General features: G+C 37.5%; 1 protein-coding gene across 1 annotated transcript in view; it reads right to left on the reverse strand.

The window, feature by feature from the left end:
* Positions 1-27,322, reverse strand: part of RETREG1 (reticulophagy regulator 1) — a 69,963-nt gene that overhangs the window by 40,110 nt on the left and 2,531 nt on the right. Inside the window, exons 2-3 of the mRNA XM_049824197.1 lie at positions 14,263-14,369; positions 12,458-12,488 (exon numbers count right to left, since the gene is read on the reverse strand). Of these exons, the coding sequence (XP_049680154.1) occupies positions 12,458-12,488; positions 14,263-14,369 (138 nt within the window). The remainder of the gene's footprint in view (positions 1-12,457; positions 12,489-14,262; positions 14,370-27,322) is intronic.

Consider the following 27,322-nt stretch of genomic DNA (forward strand, 5'->3'; position numbering starts at 1 on the left):
ACATGACCATTTTAACATTAATCTTTCCACTTAAATTTACTCTCTACCCTTTAAAAAGGTCAGTTTTGCGAACTTGTCTCCTGATGAGGAATTTGAGGTCTGCCCTTCTGTTCAAAGTTCCACACTGATCAGAAATGCAGTCTTCCTCTACTCCTGTTCTGTCTGGTACTTGTTGCAACGATATTCTGCTGGTTTGGGCATTACTAATAATCTGATGCAACCCACCTAATTATATAATAAAGAACATTTTAAAATACATACAAAAGGTGAAAATACGAACATTACATTTGTAAGCAGAACAAATCTCTGAGGCAGGCAAACATACCCAGCAGCTCTGTGGCAACCAAACAGGCTGTTCCTGGACTAGGCAGCAGTTAAATTTATTGTATAGTATAACCCTACAAAGAGTGACAAAAAGGATGTTTTGACTGTATGTCAGTTTTCTGTTCTGTTTAACAGGGCTTGGTACCTTGCTATTCTAAAAAAAGTGCTACTGCTTGTCAACCAGTTCAAGATACAACAACGTACAGCTAAGGTCTACATGTCTAGACGTTATTACTAAGTCTGCCTAAGCTCTTTGAAATCTTTTAACTAGAAGATAGTCTTGCTAACTCTGTGAGTTGCCCTAAAAAAAGGATATTCTCTACAAGGAACTGACTTTTTCCAGTTTGTGTTGTCTGCAAAGCCTTGGAATACAGTACCTCCACTTGAAAATAAGGAATTAAAGATTGCACTCCAACCAGTAACCTAGTTATTAGTGTACTGATAAGCAGCTATAAACTGCCAGACATTTGACGTGGATTCCCTCCATAAAGTAGAAAATCCCAGAACACCGAACTTGTTCAAAAGTCTTTATGGATTAGGGATAAATATACAGGGTGAGGGCTGACAGAGGCAAGGGGTGACGAGCTCTTCTGTTCAGAATGATGCAGCTGCATCCAAGTCTTTGCCTTTCCCTGTCTGAGCTGGGTAGGAAGGCTTTTGCTACCCTTCAAGAGGCAGTTCATAATTTGAGCCCAAGTTCAACACGTAAGTTGAAGCACACCTGCCTAAGAATGAACATTACTTTTTGGCTGACATTTTGTAAGAGTACATCCAAATCTTTTGGATCCTTCAACTGGAAGGACGTTTATCCAGGATATGAGGGGTCTTTTCCCCACATACACTTTATTCCAAGTTTCACTTTCTTATTGAGGAAATGCCTGTCAATCACATCCTTGGACAGGGTTTCTTATAATGCTATTTAGGCTGGCAGCCAAGATAAGAGTATAACCTTCTACACCCTGCCTCTGAAGCATGTTATTTATAATAAACACTTTGTAAATATAAACAAGTCAAAAAAAGAAACAAAGCAAGGGCTTTATACTCAAAGTGCAGTAATACTCAGAACTGACAGCGATACATAAAGTGTGCCTGCCCGTAGCTGACAATTTCCAAGCACCTTTGAAAAACAAATAGAGAAAGAATAACAGATGCTATGGTTAGCATGAGAAAGCTGATCTGCTGAACAGTGGTCAGAGAACAACATTTTCTTAGATTCAGGAGGTACCCAAATATTGTCCCTTTTAATTCATAGGATACTCTGGGGCGGTCTTGCACCCCCCAACAAGCAAGGATTAATTGCTTGCTTCAAGAGGGGTCCCTGAAGACAGACAAAGTGATCTGAGATGCATGGTACCAACACAATTCCTCTGCAGTTTTCCAGATATAGTTTTTCTATAGAGATGTTCACAGGCTTAAGAAATCAACCCACGAAGATGGGATAGACGACTACTTTAAGAGAAGCTTGTAGCTTTCATTGTATGTCCAAAGTGTGGTCCACAACTCAGCACGAAGACAGTATGTTTTGCTTTCCCTGTAATTAGACTTCTAAAACCTTATCTCTGCTGCTGAAAAATAATGGTGCCAATATTGCTGTATCAGTAAGAAGCATGGAAATATTAAGAAGTGAAGGACACCTTGTAAGTCCCTTGCTGAAAGCTGGGAAAACTTAGCCAATGGCACTGTACAAATCAGCAGATTCAAATGCAGCACCTGCCACGCTTGCTCTTGTCTAAGATGGAAGAGTAGATCTGAGAACTTGTTATTGAGATAGTGCAAAGCTGAGAAGGGGACCAGTGGCATGGGAGAGCTCCGGACTAACACTAAGCATTTTTGCTATTTTCTCTTTCTGAATCTCTGGTTCGTCTCTCCACTCACCTCCTCGCTGGAATTTTCTGTATTTGCTTTATCACTTTCCTTTCAACTCCCAGCAGCTTCCAGGAGTTGTTTTGTTTTCTTAGTGCTGGAAACAAGCTGAACTAAAAAGACCAAACCACCTGCAATTCTATGTATCTTGTACTTAATGTTTAGTTGATACTGTGATCAAAAGAAACATCTGATCGTTACAATAACCACAGCAATAAAAAAAGCTGTGAGACAGCCTGGATGATGGTAGGCAGCAGCGGGGAGGTTGCATTTTTTTCCCCAGTGATGATAATACGGGTATTACGTGACATGCCAGCGAGCACGACACAGAGCTATCAGAACTGGGTCAGCTTGGAATTAGCAGTTCTTGGGTTGTTCACAACGTACAAATCCACCTGGCTCTGCTCACAGACACCTTTAACAGAACTGCATTTTTGACACAGAGGATCCAGAAGCAAAACTCTCATGAATAATTGAACAGTGACTGCAGCTCCATACTTCAAAAAATTAATTAAACACAGAATAGAGCTGGCTTTACTATATGTTGGAAATTGCTGAAGAAAAACTGCCCTATGCTTAAATAAAAAATGACGAACAAAGGCTCTATTTCCATCCTCCCATTATTACGGAGCTAGCATTTTTCAACTGAGTGTAACAGTTAATTTTTACCAGTGAGTAACAAAGGAAATTAATTACTGAGTCACTTTTGCACAGGATGCAGCATACCCTGCAGTTTGCAAAGACTGCACCTACGTCAGGTATTTATTTCACACGTTTAATAATAGATGCAGTGGCTTCACTTGAATAAAAGTTTTTCAAACCTAGTTTATTGACGTATAGTAAAAATACACATCTCACTGTGCTGCTGCCCAGATGACCTTTTTTCCAACATGGAGGCAAACTGGCAAAATCACAGAATCATTTAGGTTATAAAAGACCTTTAAGATCATCAAGTCCAACTGTAATGCTAGGTATAAGTATTTTTAGAAGCCTCCACATGAAATCTCCTGAAGCTGTTCCATGAAATTACTCCTTCTGACTTATTCAGGGAATAATATTTGTTTAACCCTGAGAATATACAAACAGAACACTAACCCCCCCCCCCCCCCAAACCCCCTTTCAAACAATATGCTTAGAAATGATTACTGAAATCTCCTGTCTGTGAGAGATTAGTGAGACTAAAAAACAACTGTCAAATCAGACTATGTGAGGTGTTCTTCTGCATCTTGAAATTTTAATTAAATATGTGTATAAACCCACTTTTGTTAGAAGAAGAAGAAAAATTTCCCAGAGGTAAACAACAGCAATCTTCTGAATGACTCCCTAGTATCTCAGTTCTGCAAAACCAAAATATCTTTCAGAGCTCTCTAAATGGAATAAAAAGTTTAAAATAATTCTTGAGAATTTCGACTACAACTAGCCAATGGGTTAGATGGAGGGACAGGACTGTGGGACAAATGAAGAGAGTAATATATTTCTCAAAGAATTATGGTTTATGAAGCTAAAACTAGAAAAAATAGGGCTATCCAAGCAATTTCAGATCAACTGCTCTCACTTGGATACTTGGAGAGATACCGACTGAGTTAGTAACACAGCTGACAAGCTGTTAAAGCAGTCAATGATGGTTACTTAGTATCCAGACAAGTAAAAAAGAAAGCATATTTCTTTTTAAAAAGCACATAGCCCATCCTAAAGAAAAGATGGAACATCTCAGCTGTTGCAATGTTTTTGAAAATTTCCCCTATGACACTTAAAAGCAAACTGCACAAATACAGCTTATATGCAATCCCCATGAGATAACTTCACGTTTAATTGAAAAGCCATACCAAAGGGCAGGTATTAGAAGCATCTTGTTATGAGATTGATATGTCCTTAGCATTTTCATTCAGTATGCGCACTAATCCTTCAGATGAGTGAGTGGCAATACCCTGGGAGGAGCGGCAGGCGCTGTAGAGGACAGAATCAGCGTTGGAAGAGGAGCTCAAACAGGAAAATGGCATGAAACAAATCAACCAGCCAAACTCATCAGAGGCGTTCTATATTTGACAAGGCAAATGCATAAACGCAAAATGGGAAAGAACTTACTAAACAAGCAGTGCAGCGAAAAAGAAGAATGTTGCCAACAGAATATAAGCTACTTGAGTTATTTGCAATAGTCTTAGAAAAAATAAGTCTATGCCTGGGATGCATTTACAAAACATTTATGCTATACAGCACATGTCATCGCTTTTACTTGATACTGATAAGGCCTCGGTTTGAGCATCATGCCAGGAGCAATACAGATACTCAAACATGAATGCTAAAAGTTTCTGAAAACATAACTCACGACTCATCAAATATTAAATTGGGTTGATGGAATATATCCTTGTCAGAAAAAGTTAAAGCAGCCCCCGTAAAATTCTGCTGGTCCTTTGTTTCCGCCCTTACTTCCTCAGAAGTTACTCTTTTCTTGCAGCCACGATAATGTTTAGCCTTTATTTTTAGCTAATAGGGACAGAAGGCAAATAAGGCTTACAGAAAGAGGTATGCAATATTTATTTGGTAGCAGTAGAGGCTGGAGAATTACAACATTTTCACCTCATCTCTTCCATGCACCCTCTACAATGAAAGGTGAGTTGAGCTCCTAGAGATGAGGAAGAGAGGAAAATGTCTTGTGATGGCTAAGGCAGAAGAATCATGTTCTAATCAAATTACTAGAGAACCACAGACAGTAGGCCTAACTTCAAAAGTTCGCAAACCACTCTATGTGAGAAGAAATCGGTTATATGCAGCACACATTATTTCTGGCAAGTATAAGAAAAAAACCAAGCCAAACAAACCAACTATTTCTACCAGTGAGATATATAACACCTACAAAGGCTGTGCCATCTCCTTTGTTTCCCCTGCCCTTAAACAAGAAAGAACCAACCAACCAAGGCCCCAAGATAAGTGTGTAAAAAAAAGTATTAAACAATCTTCAGACTTGAAGTGTGACACTTTTGCTAAAGTTGCAGCCTTTCTAGTGAAGTATTATAATTATTTGTTCCTGTAAGAAAAGGAACACACAAAATTTTACCAGAATGCTGATTTTATTGTTTATCAAATATAAAAACAAACCCTGAAGAGCATATTACCTGAGAAGTGAGCTAACAATTTGGAAATAACTAGCCAGAAAGCAGGAATAAAGTCATGCAACATAAACCAAAAGATGTTAGTATTAAGAAGTTTTTGCAATGTAGATAATTCTTTCTGCAATCTGCAGGGAAGTTTGAGCCTTTATAGATAGTGTGCCTTTGTGATTTGGAAAAAAAAACCCACCATGCATATTGCTAGCTATCTCAGCTGTGACAATGCATTATATATAACAAAGGATAATTACAATTTGATATTTGAACCGTACAGTAGCTACTGAATAAATAAAATATAGGTTTAAACTGCAAATAAAACTCAACTTCCATTTGCTAAGACTACAGTTCCACACGTATGCATCCACCTTCTGCAGGACTGCAACCACTTTTTTATATTAAGAATGTTTGGAGAATAATATTTTTAAGCATAATTATTTGAGGTATGTTATTCAGCAATATATATATACTGCAGCACAAACTCCTATGAATATATGAGCTGAAATGAACAGACCATCAAACATCACAAGATACCAGGAGTAGAAGTCTTTTGAGTACACTAGATGCCTTCGGATTATATTGAAACAACTGAAGAAGGAAATATTTGCACTCTGAAGCCGATTTTAATGTATTTATCTATTAGACTATATTCTGCCTTCTGCCTTCCTGTAGGTCCACAGGAAGTTTTTTCTTCAGTCTGTTACCAGATTTCATGCAGTTGTGTACAGCCATGTGAAGAATGGATCTCGCCTCGATGACCAAACCAAGACTAAGGGACTGCGCAACAGAAACTGATACCGACAGTCCCTTGTTTCGGTACTGACTGGCCCACATGACTGCCCTCAGCTTACATTAGCTTTGTTCCTATCTGCAACATCAAGGAAATGGATTAACAAGCATAAAACAGAAACGCTTCCATTACAACCTTGAATCTGTTTGGATTTCCTAATGGAAAAAGACCTCTGATTTCCTAACCTGCCCATCTTCAAAGAGATCTCTTTGCAACACCCTGAAGGACAGAATATTTTTTTTCGAGATACGATTAAGCAGCATATCCTCAAGGTCCCAAGAGTGACCTGAATATACAGTCACACTGTGCCGGAGATTCATCTTGGACAAACTGCTTGCATACACAAAGAGACAGCAGTAAACCTAGTCCCCATGCTTGTTTGTCGAACCCTGCAGTTGTTACTGCTGTGGAATGGTATTCCAGCATGTTGCTGCAAGAGTCAGCTTCTTATTGTAACCATGAGCACCGGTCAATGGCATCCTTAAGACAGACAGGCCTTCAGACCAACAGGGAATAACGACACAAGGGTTGTAAATGCTCCTACTCATCTCACCACCCGAGGCTTACGGTATATATTCAAGGGGACCAAAAAGTGACCACTAAGGTACAATGTACCTGACCAGTCTACAGACATTTCATTTAGGACAAGATGAATCATGCTATATATCTCATGAAGTATTTCAACTCTTTCTCCGTTGATCACAGAATAAGGCTAGGCAGAATACATCAGAATTGTTTAGGCAAATGACTTGCAGATTGTCTTAAGCAAACCCAGCAGGTGAAGCGTATGCAAATCAGAGGTATGTAAAGCCTCAGACACAATAAATGAAACATGGTAATTAGATGAAAGGGGGAATTGTCTCATTATCTTTAGTGATAACATGAAAAGTTTTTCCCATTGCTGTCAGTGACATATTAGGAATAATTTTGCACAAGTGCATTACAGAGTTATGAGTAAAAAGATATTTTTTTTCTTCTTCTTGGGAAAAACCAATAACCTCACATTGTGTGAAGTCTGTCAAGCTCTGAATGGTGCTAGTACAGAACATTGTTCTTTAGAGCGCACTGACCATTGCAATGCAATGACCAGTCTATGAGCTGGACTGATGCAAGCGTGGAATTTGTGTAGGCCAAAAGATGAATTCATGTCTTGGAAAGTTACGACCTGAATTTGAAGCTGTCACAACAGGGATTTAACACCTGCTGGCCCAATAATGGATGTAGTTCCGTACCAAGTAGTAACACTCCCCTGGAAGCAGGCAGCAACTCTGATGGGAGCCTGCAAGTATCACCACAGTTAACTCTCATAAAAGGAATCCATGAAGGAGGGACTGGAGGAGGGGGGTGGCGAGAAACAGGAATGTCCTGGGCTTGGGCAATAACCTCTGTGCATCTGTTTGCAACCTCCTGTCAGTGAAGGCTATTATCTTGGAAGTATCCCAGTTGGCTAACTACTGAGGTTCCAGAGAGCTTCAATATTAACCCATGGTTTTCAACATCAAGACCTAAATTGCTTCAATAAAGAGCTGCCAGTTAAAAGCTGCAACCAAGAAGTGTCCTTTTTTCTTGTAACGTTCCTGTTTCTTCTTACAGAAGTCTGAGTCTTGGTTGGTCTGATCAAATGGGCAGCGCTGGATAAGACATGGTGTTCAGGTTGCTGTGCTTTCGCATTTTTCCCCCCTGTTGGGACCAGAAGAAAGCATGCAAGTGTACCTGGGAGGAAAGCCCCGCTCTGGGAAGAAAAAGTCTTTCTTTCAAACTATGGGGTCAGGAAAACCCTTTCAAGACTTACTTTCACTGCCTAAATAATGATAACCAAAATGTTCCATGTATAATAATGGAGTAAGTACTACACACTTACTGCAGTCTGTGTGGCTGATGCGGCTGCTAGTGCAGTAGGGAGCTTAACACCATCTGTGGTCAGGCAATTCTCTTCCTAGACATCAGTAGCTTTAATTTGTTTTAAAAAAATGATAAAGCATGGCGGGGGGGGGGGGGGCTGAAAACTAGCTATGCAGAGCTGCCAGTTTTCACAGCATTAACTCCTTTCTTTCTGGCTTATTCTCTTCAGTCACTCTCTGATGGCCATTTTAAAGGGCTGTTGCTTAGTCTCTTCTCAGGCTGCAACTGATTTTTTTTTAGGCTTGCTATAAAAGGGTAAAATTTGAATGACTTTTAATATGACCTTCTTAAGTTTGACCCCTCAAGAAATGAAAGTGTGCTACAATTCCTGCACATATACTAATACATCTACTAGCACTGACTAGAAAAGCATCAGGTTTCAAAGGAATCTTGCTAGGAGAGGAAGAAATAAAACAGCTTTATAAAGAAAAAGAATAATTTAACAAGTGACGTTCTGCAGTGCTCCTTTAACAGTTGTTATCCTTTTTTTAAAAAGGCAAGATATCAGTAGAGAAATTTCTCAGAAACAGAAGCAGATTCAGAAACAGCATGTGCTACAGGAGCCTGCTTCACTGAGAAAGGTTCAAGGTGAGATCTCATCTTACTTCACTTTGAAGATTTTTAATTTATAATAGTACTAAATGACTCCAGTAGAAATAAAAGCACAGACACAGTTACATGGGAGACAACAAGCATTCTCCATTTGAGTTATGGCAATGAAGTGAGGCTACGCTTGCTTTAACTAGTCAGCAATGCTCAGCAAAGATCAAGGAGAATCAAAAGCAAGTGCAACAAATAAACACTATCTTTACCAGAGGACTCCGATCTCTGATGCTTCGAGTGTATGTGCAGCAGACGGGATGCACAATGCACATGAATGTTGAAAAAATGCAAGTCTCAGAACAGTGACAGTCATTCACCCTCCAAATACCACAAGCTTTACTTGCAAAAATAATAGTACAAACGATACCATCTAGCTATTAAAATCATCATAAACCTGTGCCACCATTTATGAAACATCATAGTGTGATAGTGACTGATTGATACTAATTTTCAAAACCAGAATTACATAACACAAAGGTAAGGCAGGAAACGAGTCTGTTCAGACTATCTGTTACTTTCTGACTATATCTGTTTTGATAAACTAAACTGTGTGCGGCAATGCTGTCCGGCACTAGAATTGGTCATTGATGCAGTTAACCATTAAAATAGCTCTTGGCAGAGTTTTGGCACATGCCAACCAGCACTTTCCCAAACAAGCCAAGGTACTTTCAAGGTTGGCACAGACCAGGAATCCTTTCCAGCCTGCACAGGGCCATTCTGCGTTGACTATAAAGCAGTTAAGTGCTATGGACACAGTTGTTTTGTGTCTGTGGGCCATCATGCCAGAGAATGATCATGAACACATTTAATTTATTAGAATAGGCATTGACTCTCATTCAAAGTACCACAAATCTACTAAATTTTTTCTCTGTATGTTATTTAAGAGCATGCGATTCTCTGCTGTGTAGTGTTTTTTGTAAACAGACAGTATGGGGAGATGTTCGACACAGCGTGCTTATATAAGGTAACATGAAAACATTTTTCATATCCAATCTTGAGTAAAATGAAAAGCAACCACACACCCAGCCTTGGTGTCTTACAGCAGTTCTTCCAATTTCCACACAATCAACAGATACATTTACGTTAGCGTTCAAAAAAAGGAAAAGAAAAAGAAACAAACACCCACTCACAATGCAAACAAATGCAGTCTTAATGTGAACTTACAAAAGTTCTAAATGAAAGCTAGGGTGCAACAGTTGAAATTTCATTTATGTTAAAACAACCTCCCTTAAAGCTGCCTTAACACCAGAGGACTGTGAAGTGTTTAAAGCAACTTCTATTTTTAGAGGAGGTATGTAAGAGCCAGAGAACTGCAAACCAGTAAAGACTCATCTCTGCTCTGTGCAAACTGTCAGGAAATCTAATAAGGGACGTGCGTGCCTGTCCTATGGTATGCCGTAAAGGACATCGCATCACAAACCTTTTGTGCTTTCAAAGAGTCAACCAGCTTGCAGATGAACACTGGTATCTGTAAAAATTTACCTGGATTTCTGAGAAGGCTTTCATCAAGGTCTCTCATAAAATGCTCTTATGGAGACTGAGAAGTCACGGGATTTGAGAGCAATTATTCTGGTAAAGACAGAGACTGACTGCAGGGAATTGCAGAACTTTAACCAAGTATCAAGTGATTTGCTTGCAAAAAGGCAGATGACATGTGAAGAGATTCACAGAGGAAAAATATAATCTCAAAATCACATGGGCTTTAAAGATGACCTTTACTACTCAGGAGCATTATCTTGAGATGACTGTATATCCATGATAATATCAATTCAGAGCTCAGGAGAGGTTAAAAAAGGCAATCAAGCATTGGGATTTATCTTGAGAAGAAGAGAGGGCACTCTTATGACGATGTGTAGTCCTATGCCAATGTATAGTCCAAGGGTCTCCCTGAATGCTGAACGCTATTTCTAATTCTGCCCCAGCTCCCAACCCCCCAACAAAAAGGATAACAGAAATGGAAGAAAAGTGCAGAAAAGCACGATGAACAGATCAAAGCTACAGACAACTTCTATTTTAGGAACAATTAAGTAGTCATGAACTCAACTGGACAGGATAGTGGTTTATAAAGTCACAGCTTGCTGGAAATAGAGAGTGATTGCTCACTATTTCTTCCAACACAAAAAAAGATAGAAAGGGATTAAGAAACTATTATATAGCAATAAACAAACACAAGGCTGTGTTCACAAAACACATAGTTCAGCTGTGGATATCTGTGCTACAGGATGCTGTGAATAGCAGAAGATTTTTAAGAACAAAAGCAATGAGACAAATTCATGGAGGGTCCACCTGGAACAGCTTGGCAGGGGGGCAAATAATACGGATTGACCTTGTGTTCTTACCATTGCAGATTATTTTACACAGAGACATACGACACTTCTATTGTATTACCCAATGACATAGGCTACGGTGAGCCCATCAAGTTCTCTTTTCCACTCTCTGTATTCGCTTCCTACAGAACAGCTGTCAAGTCCAAGATTCTGGACAGCTGAAAACCTGAACCCAAGATATTTAAAGTACTATTTATAGTCTTTTCATGAAAATTAACTGTTCTGGTTTTGAGACTTGATGAACTGGGACGTGAGAGAAAAAAATTGTCTCGGACTGCAGAATTATTTTTCATGGAAACAAAAGGCAGATAAAAACCTATGTTTCCTTCCACTCTATGAGCAATTTGATTTTTTTTGCCTTCCTCTTCTCAAACGTAAAAAGACAGGTAAATTCAGATGTCAAAACCCCAAAAGATAGTAAGTTTTATGTACATTTCTCTCACAAAGAAGATCAGGAAAGAACAACACACAAATCACACTAAACTATTGTGCCACAGCAATGGCTTCTCAGTTAAAATCTTTGAAGCACTGCTGGTCTACACAGATACACACAGTGGCACTAGCTATGGTAAAAGAACCATTTTACGCTGCTCCGTTCATAAACTAACCTGTCATCAGTTCCACATAGCTCCACTTTAGGTGTGTAAGAAAGCCTGAAGATGTTCCATACCTCTAGAAGTCTAGGAGCGACTGCACATCTGAACTGCTTTCTGTAACTGCATGATATTGGTACCTATCTCTAGGCAGAAAACAAAACCCTGAATCTTCCCTTTTCAACTCTGCATTGCTGTTTCTTCAGTGTCAGGGTGTAATACAATAGCGTACTAACGGATATGCTTTCAAATGACGTCATATACACAGTAATTCCTGGTGGTCTGTTTAGAAGAATAATGCCTTCAATATACAAACTTTTATTCTGAAAATGGATTGTCTGTAAACCATTTAGAGATATTGTTTATACTGCAAACCAATTAAATCAATTAATACACTCTACCCTAACAACATGATATAAACATTTGCCTGTGGACTGAGATAGCCCAATGGCAAGTCAACAGACTTCACAATTATTGATTAATTTCTACTCCTATGGATATCAACTAATATTTATTTGAAATTATAATGATCAATTACTTGTGTTGGCTACTACAGAGATAAAGGGAAACCCCAGCAAGCTTACCTACTTCTAGACAGCACTGGTATAATGACCTACAGTATTATACCCTAATAACCAACCTCAAAGAAAACACCAATTCCCAGAAAACTCAAAGCATGATAAGCCTACTGTAAGAAAAAGCATTTCTAAAAGTATTTTGATATTTTAGTGTATACTTTAATATAACTCATATCAGAAAAAATACACTTTCTATGCAGTTATTAAAAACTAAAACTGATGAACAAGCAGTAATAAACCTAGAAAAGATGTTAAGATCAAAATAATTCTGTTCTATTTTAATTAGAGGGAAATTAGACCATTTTTTAAATTCCAGACTAACTATAAAAGAGAAGAAATTAAATAACCAATGTATTAAAAATAATATACCTACTTAGCAGTGATGGTCCTCCAAAGCTGCGCACCTGCAATAGCGAGAATGTAAAATGAAACGCAATGTACTAAAACAGAAACAAGGGGTTTTTTTCTTTATTCATAAGGAATGTTCAAATTTTGGACAAAATGAATAAGGAAGTCTCTGTAACAGTCAAAACAGGAAGGATATATTAACTCAGAGTAACAGTTCTTGAATTGTTTTCTGTAAACTTAACATACCAGTTAAAAATGTAAATGGAAAAAAATCAGTATTTTATATTGCTACATTTTCACAGGGAAGGAGAAGATAACCAACATGACTCACACTTTACATCTACAAACTGACAACCACTTTCTACATTTCTTACGAATCTGTAATAGTCTTGCCATCTAGTGGTTGGCTGGGAGTGTGAAGTACCTACACAAAAGTGTTATACACTGGGAAGAATTTTTTCTTGCTTTTTGGAGTGGCACTTCATTGATTTCAAGTCACTACTACAAGATTTGTACAGTATTACTTCAAGAACCGGATTGCTCTTGAACTCTGTGTGCAATGCCATCAAAGGCAATAGGAAAATAAAAAAAGTTAACTGTAGTAAAATAATCATCCTGTAAGCGGGGAAACACAGGTCTAGCTAGCCTCATCTCTATGATGAATGGTTAAATAATCACATAGAAACAGGATTGAAACACAAATGAAGACAGGATTGTATTTTTACACTCTGAGCTTGGTCAATATTGGTACACCTTGCATTTGGTCAATACAAATATATTAGTAATTAAAGCTAAGAGAGAATTTATGTAAATCACTACCTTCCAACTAGCGAGGTATTCAACATTAGTGGCGATTTCTATAACACAGAGCGTAAAAATCAAATTCTGCTGAGCTTTATAAGTTGACCTCTGAGCTTGTAATGCTCAGGCAGGAAATAGAATGGTAATGAAGACTCCAGAGAAAGCAATGACACTAAACTGCGCTTCAGAAAATGTTGCGAATAACTGCCGTAACTTAGCAATAGGCTTTGATGGTCAGAAATGACGTGGTAGTACATCAAAGAGGAGTACCATGCTTCTCTGACACCTATTTCCTCCTTTTGTACTATGTTCAGGGGATTTTTCAAACACTTTGCATGGGGATTCAAAATCAAACAAAAGGCAAAATAAGACACTTTAAAAAAAATCTTCCTGACAGTGAAAATTACAGACTGACGACGAGCATTTTGCCCAAGAATTTTCAAGACGGTAGTGAAGTACAGGACAGGAATTAAAAAAAAAATGAAACACCAGCCCAGCCAACAAACTCAAAATCCTTTTCAAACTTGGTTGTATTCACCTAAGACTGTATACACACTGGAAGCTAAACACTACATAAAGTAGAAAAAAAATACTGCTCACATCTTATCTCAACTGTGCTAAGATAGGTCATTTCTCAATCTATTTACAAAGTTGACCAATTTATATTGGGTGTCCCAAACCTTCCAACAATGACATGATTACAGTAACGTCAGAAGAAGTATGAATGTTTAGGAAAACTTTGTATTTTAGAAAACAATGCATTTTCAGACCTAGCAGTTAAGAAACAAGAATGACTGTTCACTGATACCAATTATACTCATGCTAAAACAAATCTCCTAATTGCCTTTCTATAAAATATAGCAAAACTTCATTGAAAATGGTAATAGATCATCACAGATATATTATTCTTCTCTGAAATTAGCTAATACTTTTACAATAATCATAGTATTGAAGTGGATTTAGTAATGAACTAACATGCTCTGAATTGCAGGTCTTTAAGCAAAAAACTCTATCGGTATACTGCCTTACCTCTTATCCTCGAGAATACCAAATCTTTTATTATCTGAAGAATTAGCACTCCAAGTATGATGAGAGAAGTCAGATGATACACTCTCCAAGGGGTCAGTGCAACAAACCTAGAATGTCAAGAAGAAATGAATGCTGAATACTTCTAAACTTATCGGAAGCATATGTAAACTGGCAGCTGCTATTAGTACTGAAAATAAATAAATAAAAAAATAGGCAGGTATTACGTTATTTGAATTTAGTTTCTCCCCAAAACCTTTTCACAGGAAGCAAACATTGAGAGCTCCAAGCATGACATGGTCTCATTTAAAGATACAATCGTTAAACATACATTGAGTTTGTAGTAGATTTTTGTCTGTACATTTATTTAAGCAGAGGAAGTATAGAAAACAAAATGTTTTAATTATTGCATAGGAAAAAATACTTTTCAAATTAATTACGGTTTTATTAACGTAAATTGTCTTGGCACAACACATACGAAAAAGGTTAAACATTTTCTTGTGTTTCCTATAGGGTCTATGTTCACACAAGATTTTTATACAAATCATTCTTTCAAATGCAACGATGAGGTAAAACTGTATCATTCATGGCATAATACTCAAACTTGTCTTCGTAATGAGCTTTTGTGAATTTTGTTTTTCATTACATAAATTTTTAGAACGTGTCCAAGTCAAACAGACCTAGACTCAGAATGTATGATTTATAATCTCATGCACTGCTGGCTTTGCTATCCAGGTGTGTTTGGAGATTAGTTCTTCTATCTGTTTTACTGACAAATATATTAACTCACAAAAAAGGACATGAAGTATAAAAGAAATAAAATTCAATTAAATAAAAAAAAGCTTAAGTATTTTAATAGTTTGTTTCAAGCACTTTAACAGACATCTGAATACAGATAATGAGCACTTTAGTATCTTTTTCAAGGTAAAAGCAAACCCAAGTAACTTAAAAAAAAAAAACAACAACACTTGAGGATAGCCAAAACCAGTAAGAAGCCAAGGCAGTGGATCAAATGAGAATACCAACAGAAACAAAATCATACAAAGCTGGGAGGTTTCCAAGAAACCTCTCGGATTTGAAAACAGGGCAGCTGGCCACCCAACTAGTTGCTGCTGCAGAGTTTTTCTGCAAGAAAGAGGGGGAAGGCAAGTGAAACCGAGTAGCAAGCATGGCCACTGGAGGAAGCCAAAAGACACCCTTTGAGTACACTTGGATTTTTAAAAAGAAAATTGACTTCCAGGTGTTTCTAACAAGCTCAGGACACACTGCGGTTTTAGAAAACTGCTCCAGTATTCCTTGCAAACCTCAAAACACCAGGATTGCGTTAAAGAAAATGTCCGTGATGCTAATTTTCACATTTAACACTAACTCATAATGCTCGATCACCCTGAGCAGACCAGGATATGATTTCCAATATGAACAGATAAGCTCACGCTGAAAGATTTTTCTGGATATGAAGGGTTTCTACATCTGTGCAGAGTTTGAATTGTAAGACTATTCTGTTAAAAAAAAGTATGAAATCAGTACCTCTGTATAATTTCAACCAGCTCAAGTAAACCAATAAAGATGTACAGAGAAAAATGATTACGAGGTAAGCTATTTCAAAGCTGCCCAAGCACAGCTCATTAAATCAAAACTCCTAACAGCTTTGCATCATACTGTACCTCTATTTTTCTTGGTAATAATCTTCAACATTAAAAATTCTTGATTCTGTTTAAGTTCAACTGCACTGAAGACTTTGTTTAGCCTACTTATTGACAATGGGGTGTGGGAGGAGAGATGTAACACTGTATAGAAAAATCAAATGAGGAATTTTTCATAAAACTTCTAGGTATCACAAGTTTATAACAAATGCAGACCTTTAAGTTATGTGGGCTTAATACCATGCCTATTCTATAGGTTCTTCATGGTGCTTGTGCATTAATATTTTATAGAATCAAACAGTACGCCCTGATTTAGCGATTACCATTGGCCAGTCCTCAATGGTTTCAAAGAAACACATCAATGCTGAAATTTATGTATGTGTGCGTGCATGCCGGTGCATACAAACACACACATTTTACTAGGTCTTAAAAGTAAGACCAGATGTTTACTAAAAAGCTTTAGCCTATCTTTCAAAGAATATACAGAACATGTTTGACCTACTTTATGCTGACAACTAAACCATACTCCCGAGTTTCACTGCAATCACAGCTGTCACCTGCTGTTAAAAACAATTGCACTAACGCAGACGAGGATTAGCAAACAAGGATTAACAAGGTAGCATCCTCTCTGAAAGATGCTTCCAAGTTATGGCATTCTACCTTCTTGATACTGCAGTCCTCCTACTCCGTAGCTTTTGGGGAAAAAACCTGTAATCTAGTTGGAACAGCTAATGTATTTGCCAAACAAGGGCTTTTCACTTCTTTGGAGAGCTTTGACTTGTTCTGACTGGACTTCCCATGCCTTAACATTATTAGCTGTCATGCTCCTTCCTCCCTTATTTAGATGGTGCTGTTCGCAAGAAAGTCCATCTCTTACAAATTCATTCACAGCCGGTGTGTGTCAGCCCTCAGGTGCTCCAGCAATACAGATCAGAAAAACTGTTTGCGAGCCATAGGTCAGAGATCTATGTCCTTGAAGACCTTACTGGTCAAAAGCTGTTAAGGTGCCCTTGCAGGTTTTTTGGCATATGTCTATCATAAGCTTCTCAAAAGGTTAGTCCAACCGGGATCTGAAAACCACTTACTATGCTAACAGTGTCAGGATTCAAAATTCTTATAGGAATTATCAACATGATGCATAGCAACCAAACAAAAAGTTTCAGTGGTATTTTTGCTTATCATTAGGAATTGGGGCTTTTTTTTCCCCTTCTTTTTTAAGGAAAAGAACAGAGTTTACTTAAGCATTTCTAATGCACACGCATATCTGACAAAACTGGAAGCCTCCAGAATGACATCATCATACACTGCACAAAAATATTTCTGTTTAGTAGAAGAATCAATAGCTATACTTACTGAACAAACTGTTATGCTTTCTTTTTAAGCAATAACAAAACAGACTGAAGTTCAAGTTGTTTGATTTCTTCTACAAGCGGTGTGGAAGTAAAAACCATTACTAGAGACATAAACAAGTTTTGTCCCCCTGTGAAATTCTGCACTATTTTGAGAGGTATGTTTCGCGTTTTGGTTTTTCTTTTGTGGGTTTTTTTTCAGAAAGCAAAGGTTAAAACAACGTATAGAATTATGCATTTTACATAATGATTTCAGCAGTTAACAGGGCAGCTTGGATGACAAGAGGGCAAGAAACTCTGCTGTAGACATTGTAGGACTGCACAAAAACGGCCGTGAGGTGCCACGGGCCTCTAGGTATCCCCAGCACACGAGAGGCATTCACTCAGACACAGCTCCAGAGGTAGGATACAGCCATCTGGTTTGGGGGCTGATGCCAACAGTGGTCTCACCCGTGAAAGATATCCTCCGCTTAAACGTGTAGAGCGGTCAAGTGAAAGAGCTATGGAAGGCAGTAAGCAGCTGGCAGACCACTACGGAGTGAGTACGATCTCCAAAACCTTCATTGCGTAAGAACCTGAGCAACTTGGTCTAACTGGACCTCACTTGAGCAGGTCAAACTAGCTGACCCCCTGCTGTCCTTCCGAACTGCATGCTTCCACATAGGAAGAATGTAAGCTTGATGGAACCAAGCCTGCTACTGAATTCCACGGTGGGAGATTGAGAAACCATGATAATAAAATGAAATAGGAGAGGTATCAGCTATTGACTCTTAAGACAATTAAGCAGTGGCTGCCCACAGAGGTTGCGGAATTTCCATCCCTGAAGGCTGTCGAGACAAAACCTGATGATCTGTTCTGAATTAAGTACTGATCTTTTCAGAGCTGGATGTTGGACTAGAGACCTCCTGAGGCCCCTACCAACCTGAATGATATTTTCATTCTGTGACTAATTTAGTCTATTAAAAGTGGCTGGCAAATCCTTTTCTGTAAAATGCTGAACTTAGAACTTTAAGGCATAACAGTTTCTACTTCTTGGCCTGGCTGTACTGCAGCTGGACTGAAATGATCCTAAACTGCACAATTAAGAGTCAAAACGTGACAATTTCCACAACTACAAGTCAAAATTCAACCACGTAATGGTAAACTCTCTCTATTGCAATTTTAAAATAATACATATATACAATACTACATACAAATGTGAGATTTTCTGAAAAAAACCCAAGGAGTATGCCATTCTGAAACTCCACTGAGAGCTACCCTACCCGCTCTTCAGCATTTCAGTCACCTTCACTTCTTCCTACCTACAACGACAGACTACAAACTCATTTTCTTAAATCCCATAACGCAACTTTTCTCAGCAAGTCACACTTCTTTATTTTTAGTGTCACCAAATAAATACACATTGCCATTAATCTGTATTGCCTCTTCAGAAGTTGCTAAATTCAAACATAACCTTTTCAGTATTTTGGCAACTTTCATATTTTGCTAAACTGTTAAGTTCAGGAACCGTGCTTCGACTAAAAATAAAAAAAGACTATCCTTTTGACAAGCTTCCCATAACCATGAAGGTCAGACGGAAAGAAAAGATGGGACAACAAATGCAGCCGAAATCCCAATAGCAGAAGCAAGACTGTACATAGTAGAAGAGCAACAAATTAAAACTAATGATTACACCTAATCTGGTTAGGGAGCTCCTTTACTTGCCCCTGGAGGTGATATTATCTAATATCGCATCACCTGAAGATAAAAAAGTACCCTAAGGTACCTTGTCCTTCTTGTATTTTCTCCAACCTTTATTACAGTATGGGATGGCCATATGTCAATAGTGGCAAGATATGTTAACTAACACAACAAATCCACTGGATCTGTTGTATCAAGAAGTAGCCACCTCCCAGTGCAGAGCTCCTGGGCCAATTAGCTGCACAAAACTGATCGTACAGAGTCATTAAAGTGGCACAAGCCAGCTAAGAAATTTCAGAGGCAAACATTGTCATACAAGATTGCACTCTGTAAACATAAAGAACTTATTTAGGGCATGACAAAAGCCATTTTTAACTGTACTTGTGAGATACAGGGAAGGGACGGACCTACTAAATTGCTTTAAAAGTTAAATCAACCTGATGATACAAGCCTCATTTCAGCTGTGAAGGTATTGGTTTACAACACATTCTAGAATAATGAATGACTTGTACTTTGTAAACACAAACCATAAGAAAATATTTCATCAAGAATTAAATGGTTTGGGTTATAAGCAGCCAGAGCTAGTTATTTCTGGAAAGCCTTAGCAGGTACACTTTTAGTAACCATCTATGAATTAGAGATAATCACACAAATAAATGAAAGCTGTGAATAACACAGATGCGAACATGGAGCTTTGTTTCACCGTCAGCTAGTACAACACATTTATTGGCTGCATGAGTGATTTGTGGACTTCAGTTCAGTGCTCAACAATCACGTATTTACATTTTAAAACCAAAGCCCAAACTCTTCAGTCTTTTTGTGGAGTTCTAAATAGCACAGGATGGTATATACTTGTTTCTTCATTAAACGCTAAGGTGAAAATCCACTAACACCTTCCAGCCATAGTTTTCCATAGAACTGGTCTTCTGTAAGACACAGATAAGCAAGCACGGGCTATGGCATGAAACAGGTAAGAGAACGGCTCTCACCTGTGCAGATCCAATATTTCTAGTGCATTTTGAGAATGCTCAACTGCCAACAATGGATATGCTGGCTTTTTAGCTGCTAATTTTAAAGGCATGTCTACTGCTCTTACAGGGGACTGCCCAACACTGGTTCAGACAGGCGTCCACAGTGATGGCATGTAGAGAAGGAAAAGATGTGGTCCTAACAGTTTCCTGGTGGTAACTCTTTCCTACCTGGAGCTGAATGTAGACCATTCTTCCGTGCTTACTTCTGGAGTGATCAGCACCAGGCTTGTTGCAACAAATTCTGATGCGTATCTCAAGCAAGAGGTCTGGGGAAGGGGAGGAGGGTTAGTTTTCTTCTAAATATTGCATGAAGTGCACTTTCCGAGGAACGTCGCTGAAATACACTGCAAAGGCAGTATCAGAAAGCTTGGGCTCTTACTCATCACTGGCTCAATCGTTATGTTTGCCCTCTTGTGAATCAAGAAGCAATAATATATATTAAATTAAATTATATTTTGTTTAAAGGTGATTTAACACTTTGGCTCTCCTAATTGAAAAAACATGCCAAAGCAGGCTTGCAAAACCTGCTTTCTACATCTATTAAACATGTGAATTTACAACTTCTATGTGAATTGCTCTTAGATGTAAATGATTTTCATATTAAGCTTCTGTAAATATCAAAATGCAGTATCTATAAATATTAAAACCCAAATGCTCAAAAGTATTCAATGCATTTGAAATCCAAAACTCAACAATCCAGTATTTTTCCTGTGGTTCCTTTAGTACATCTTGGTCTGAGCCAAAGTATTTAGATACTTGTTCAAGAATTACAGTGCAAAAATCCTTTCCCCATTCCCGCACAAGAAGTTTAGACACTCACTTAAGGCAGAACAAGTTATGCACGCTTTTTTGGTAGCTTCTATTTATAGAACAGAGTTTGGTAGAATCTTATTATATTGACATGATATTTAACTGTCAGTCTGCATGTCTGAAAGGTACACAAAAACCTGTGGCACCGCACATTCCCTGTTGCAGAGAGGGGAACATATTACATGTAATAAAATACATTTGCATATGTGCTGTAAAAATTTTAGAATGAACAAAGATTTTATAAATTTTGTCTAAAAAAACCCCTCCTCACCCCTACAAAAAGCATAAATGGTTGAATAAAATAATTTCAAAACCAATTACTCTATGTTTTATGTTAATCCAGATTTAAAATATGCACACCACCAGTCTGGGTGCCTGGCAGCTTGAACTCAAGTAGCTGTATATCTGTTTAGCTGAAAACACATGAAATACTGTAATAGAATGCTTCTTAAAATATGTACATTAAAAAAAGTTTTACATTACCTTTAGTTTAATGGAGAAAAGCGTAAGCTTCTGTACAGGCATAAATTAGGAAGAAACAACTTATTCACTAAAAGTTTTTTCTAAGTAAGAATGCCACCCAAGAACTTGAGATAGCTACGATTTTTAGTAAAACATTTCAACCAGAATAGAATGAAGAACCAGAAAGCAGTTGATTTGTGACTTATGTGCCAACTAGCAATGAGTCTTCCATTGGATAGTGCTCAGAAGACTATAAGTTCTACCACTAAGTACATAAAAATAAAAAAATAGAAGAGGCATGATTCTTATTCTAAAACTTGCAGCATTTTCTTTAATTCTTTCTTTGTTAAGACAAAGAGAATTCAGTCATCAACCTTTCATTCAAGAAGCTTATTTGTCAAGTTTTATTCAAAAGATGAGGATCATATTTGTTCAGCCAGAAAGCAGAGATCAAATCAAACCTGGACAGCTGTTCTTTAGAAAACCTTCTAGAACTTATTAGGAACAAAGATTGTGGAGTAATAAATAAATAGATCTCTTGTCATAAGAAACAGAATCCCACAGACTTAAACTACTAGTACTTTGAGAGCCACCTGTAGAAGTGGTAGTTCTCTCGGAGGTCTGTGCACAGGTCGCAGGGCAAAAGGCACAAACTGCTGGACACTTATAACTCAAGTTAGTAACACATAGGATAGGAGTTCAAATTGTATATTGTCTCTACCCTGATTACATGAAATGACATTTCAAACTTATTATAAATAAGTCTAAATAAAAATGAAAATAGTATAATTCTCTAAGCAAAAATATTAGAAGAATCTTCAAAATGCTTTGCATTTAAGCACCAAAGAGAAATTTGCTTATAAGCTGGTAAATTTGGAAGCATATTGGTGGTCTGGGAAATAGGATCAAGTCAATAATAAAATGTCGCATTGCAAAATTAACTCATACTGTTTGCAAGGAAACCTCTTGGGGAATGCAGCAGTTAGAATCACATTTCAACGTCTGTGGCTTGTGGATCAGTTTTACTGCAACCTATTGCATTCAGATAGGCATATAAAATAAAAAATTGAGAAGAAGGAAGTTTAAATGACCTAAGCTACATACCTTCTGAATCTACCATGACAGTAAGTGCTACTGTTACATCGGTGAAAACAAGGGATGATATTTCCATGGAAGTTAAAATTATTTTGAATTAAACATGTAACGTCAAATAACCTGGCTTCCTTTTTTTTTTTTTTTTGCAGAAACATGCCCAGATGACCTTAATTAACCTGTACTCTGGCAAAGTACAGAAGAAATCCTAATCCCATTTTCTCATACAGTAGCAGCAGTTTGATGATAAACAGTCCACCCCTACCATGCTGCCCTAAATCTCCTTTTCTTTAATGCTCTCATTAGTCCTGTAACATCTACCATGGAGCATAGCATATCCCCCCTAAAACCTCCATTGTTCTCAAAATTCTACTTACTATTTGAAAGGTCTCATTATTTTGAGTTAATACATGAAGAAATTATCATTTCTCTCTTAAGACGACAGCTTTAGACACAGCATTTCTAAGTTTTAGCAAGACAGAATAAACCCAAGCCATGCTGCAATTCGTCTATTCTCCTTTGTTCGGGATTTCCATCTTCCGCAAAGTCCTCATCCTGGATTTGGTCCTAAATTGTTCAGTAATGCTTGCTTTCCCTCACTTCCTCAATTATCCCATTTGATTTCTTTTCTGATTGATCCTGTTTTCATCTTACTGGTTGAAAAATGCTGTAAACTGTCCAGGTTTTTATGTAACACTGTCTGGCTCTTAAACAATGTCAATTTTCATTCCTGTAAACCAACCTCTTGGCCAAAACTATGCACACTGTCACTAAAAAGCTGTTGAAATAATGGCTTTAAATTTTTTTGCTAACTAAATTAAATTAATTTAACTTTCTGTTCCACGCTTCTACCTCCAAAGTCTTCAAAAGTTTTAAGAATTTGTATTGGAAAAGTGAACACAAGCTTAAAACTGCCTGAGTTAAAACAAATAGACCCTAAAATTATACCACAACTTGTGTTGCCATCAGAATTTTAGCTTTACTTGAGAAAGCATATTTTAGAATATCACCGTCTAGGAAAAAAAACAACGAAACAAAACACCAAACCACAAACATTTTTTTTAAGCTTGCAGAACAAACAGCAATTTACTGTACTATAGCTGGGTATATTAAATAATCACAACACCAGTAAGTTACAAAATCTTGGTAAAAGGCAGCAAATTAAGTTAAGACTATCAGACTAGAAGAAACATAAACCAGCAACCATGTAAGAAACCCATTCACGTGGATGCACAGTGAATTTCAAAACTGCCTATGCCAGAATTTTTTTCTTCTCTTTTCTGGTAATAAATGTATTATAATTATTAAAGAAATGCGTCAATATGTAGCCTAATCTACTATCCTTATTTAAGGGATAAGAGAGAGAAACTCTTGTTAGGGTTTGAGGCAGGATTACAATCTGTATTAAATTATTCACTTGTGTGTTATCCTGATACTTTGGATTTGGGGAAAGTAATCCCAAAATTACTAAAAAAGTAGCTCTAAGATTTCCTGTAACAAAGACAGCTAAAGACTAAAATTTCCCAAATTCAAAACCACATTTAGCATCTGGTTGCTGTAAGAAGAAAAACATTTCGTCACAGAAACATACAGATGTGTTCTCCTGACTCCGGAGATATTACAAATTTAAGATAGTGATCTGAAAGCCAACATACTACAAACTGGCCTTAAAATGTCAATATCCCTTCTCACTTGAACTCACTTAATTTTAATGCATTTTTCTTTATGTTTTGATTTCACAGATTTCTTTTATTCCAATTCTCACTTAATTTAGTTTGGTAATCTCCCTCCTGTCCACTGCCACTGATGAATTTCCCACATATACTCTAAATGAAAGAAAGTATTTTGAACCAAGTATTTTCTTCCCAAGGTTTTAAATTTGGGCAGAATCAATTCTTTCTGTATTATTTTTGCTCAGTATGCTCTCAGATTTGAGTGTGGTTGTGGGAAAGCATATGTCTGAGAGGAAAAAAAAAAAGGATTCTGAAACAGCTGAATTACTGTGTACCTGAATTAAAGCAATAGGGAGTAAACTATTTATATACTGCAACTTGCAATTTCAATAACTGGACTCATAAAAAATCCAGAGTTCTTTAATTGAAATTTAAACCTCAATTTAGATAGCCAATACAATCTACACAGAGTCTCTGTAAATTTCTTACTAATGACGTCTCTGGTAGCATGCTGGTAATGAGGACTGGTTTGGATGGATAAAAGCCACATGATCCTTGTACAAGTGCTAAGGGAGTGATCCTTAAAGAAGGGACCACACACACTGCTGGAGGAAAGCAACCGCAAACCTCACAAGCCCAAGGCAGTACTGAAAAACACGGATCACCACACCAGACTTCTAGGAATAACAACATCACTAGCATTAAGACCACCACCTAATACAGACAAGACCAAGAAGAAAGTAACATTTTGTAAGCAGGGGACTTCCTAACGTTCAGGATGCCAAGTTCACTAAGACGTCCTGTTTGACTGAGCCGTTCCCCGAGGACTACATTTCCAGTGGTACCCGTGGTCCATGTTGATAACAGGCAGAAATTTAGTGTCCCCTATCTCAAACACTTTAAATGGAACGTAATGATATAGCTGTACCAACGCATATATAGAGTTACGAACAGCTATACAAATCTGGGCACGGCATGTCTAATAGGTCAGTTTCTTTCTTGTAAAAAAGAATAAAAATCCAGATACAAGCATACGCCATGTATGCACACTGCTCTCTAACTGTGCAGAAACCTTGCTTTATAGGAAGGCTGTCCATCAAGATGTAGTAGTGGCAGCATTCACAGTTTGTGTGCAGACAGCTGAAAGAAATGCCTAGCCCAGTACTATTTTCTTACGTTGAAAGCATAAATTAATGAACGAAAAGTACTTTGAGATCTCTCAATACTAAGGACTATCATTGCCAAGCAGAGATTTCAAGTAAGAAACACTTTAATAACAAATCTTAAAGTGAACTGGATACTTAAAAAACAAAGCAAAACAAACACTTCAATAACAAATCGAATTGGATACTTAAAACAAAACACACCAAACCTCTAAACTCTGCATGTGTTTTTGTTGCTAAGATGTAAATAGCAATTAGAGTTTATATCTGGAATAACCTTCCTACTGCAGTCTTTATGTGATGCAATGCACACAGCCAGTTCAGATATAAATAGTGTTTCCACTCTTGATGAATTAATTCTCCCATACAATAAAAATGTTCTTTAGTTGTGAGACCAAACAAACGAAAAAAATCTGAGTATGGATGGTGACAGAAGACACTATTTTTAATGGTAAACTTGGGCAGCATGCCTGTCTAAATCAAGGAATGATACTTGTATTTTAGACAGTCAGTCAGTTAAGTTGTTCATCTAGTACATTAACATGTAATATTGTTAACAACAGACCTGCAGTAACATATAAATTTGTGTATCAGAAAGCATATAAAAATCCTCAAAGAAAAATTTGGATTTGAGCTAGCAATGAGAACAGCAAACAGGGCAACGCAGTAAATTCCTTCCACATGGAGACAGAAACAGAGAAAACATCTATTACATCTTCAGTCTTCCTACTGCCTCTCTTCTCGAGAAACCCTACCGAAATCAGTCATTTGGGCAACTGGTGAATAGATGCAACTGGTGCATCTAAGGACGACCTTGCAGACATTAATGTATTATGTTTGAAACGTGTCACTGCAAATACAAAACATGTATTTGAAACACGTATCCGCAGACTACGAAAGACAAGTAACAGCACAGAATTACTAAAAATAAACTTGTGCCCCTGGCCTCATAGAAATATTGAGGATGACACGATTGGGAGAGCAAACATGAAAAGCAGCCGCTATGCCCTCTACCCCATACACACACACAAAGTAATAATTAGGCTAGAATACTAGCTTAAAATCTAGGGTTGACTGTTAATATTTGTCTAAGATTAAACCCAAGACTGAAAGTTATCAGTCAGCAGCCTAACACTTAGAATACCTGGACTAAGCTTCTGGCACCAGCAGAGTGTTTCTCTGCTCGTGGGCAAATCACTCACTTTTTCAGTACTACACATATAAAATAGGAAAAAAATACTTATTCTCCCCATGTGGTATTTTGACATTGGTTTGTAAACTATCTACAGCAGAAAAGTAGAATCCATATCACATTTCAGATGATTAGGTGCTAAATAATATATATTTAACCCTTGTTCATTTTAAACATTTTCAATTAGGTTCATTTGGGGTGGGGGGCTTTAAGCTGCTCATGGTGAATAAATAAGGGAAGTGGTTAAGTGCTAAATGCTTTTTCAAAAACCAGATTCCTTTTTAACTGCCAGCCTTGTTTCACTAGTTTTTGAGAAAATGTTATGAAAAGTTAGTTCACTAAATATGCCAGAGCATATAAAATCTAAATTGTATTATAATTAATATTTGACACATTTATTCAAAATATTAAAGCATATCGCATCAGCTTTTGCAGGGTCTGAACTTTAGTGCAGCCTTTACGTTAGAAATCCAAGGAAACTGAGAAATGGTACAGTACTGCCTACTCTAAGAAGGTCCTGAAGTCACAATCAAGAATTAGTTGCTTTAAGTCTTGTTAAAGAGTCCACGATGATTTGTTAGCAACATTCAAAATACGAAGGAAAACAGAATCAAATTAAATCAGTAAATTTCTTGTACCTACAAGAACATTATTTCAGTAGTCAACATCAAAGATGCATTTATATACAATATCACGGTCAAAAGATTCTTAATGGGAAAAGGTTACAACCAACTATAAAAAAAAACCCAAAACAACACCCAATGGATTTTGCGGCACCAGAGAAATAGCTGACCCCCAGCAGCTCCTACTGCAACAGTTTGCACATGAAGTGGTTTGAATGGCATACATGCAGGAACTAAACTAACTGTGAGGAAAAACACAGTCCCGTCAAAATTAAGACATGGGAGGAAGGGACAGTCACTACTTTTCCAACATTTAGAAAACTGTAAAATTAAACTTCACCTCCC

The sequence above is a fragment of the Accipiter gentilis genome, chromosome 20 (genome assembly GCF_929443795.1).
Source record: "Accipiter gentilis chromosome 20, bAccGen1.1, whole genome shotgun sequence".
Taxonomy (NCBI): Eukaryota; Metazoa; Chordata; class Aves; order Accipitriformes; family Accipitridae; genus Astur; species Astur gentilis.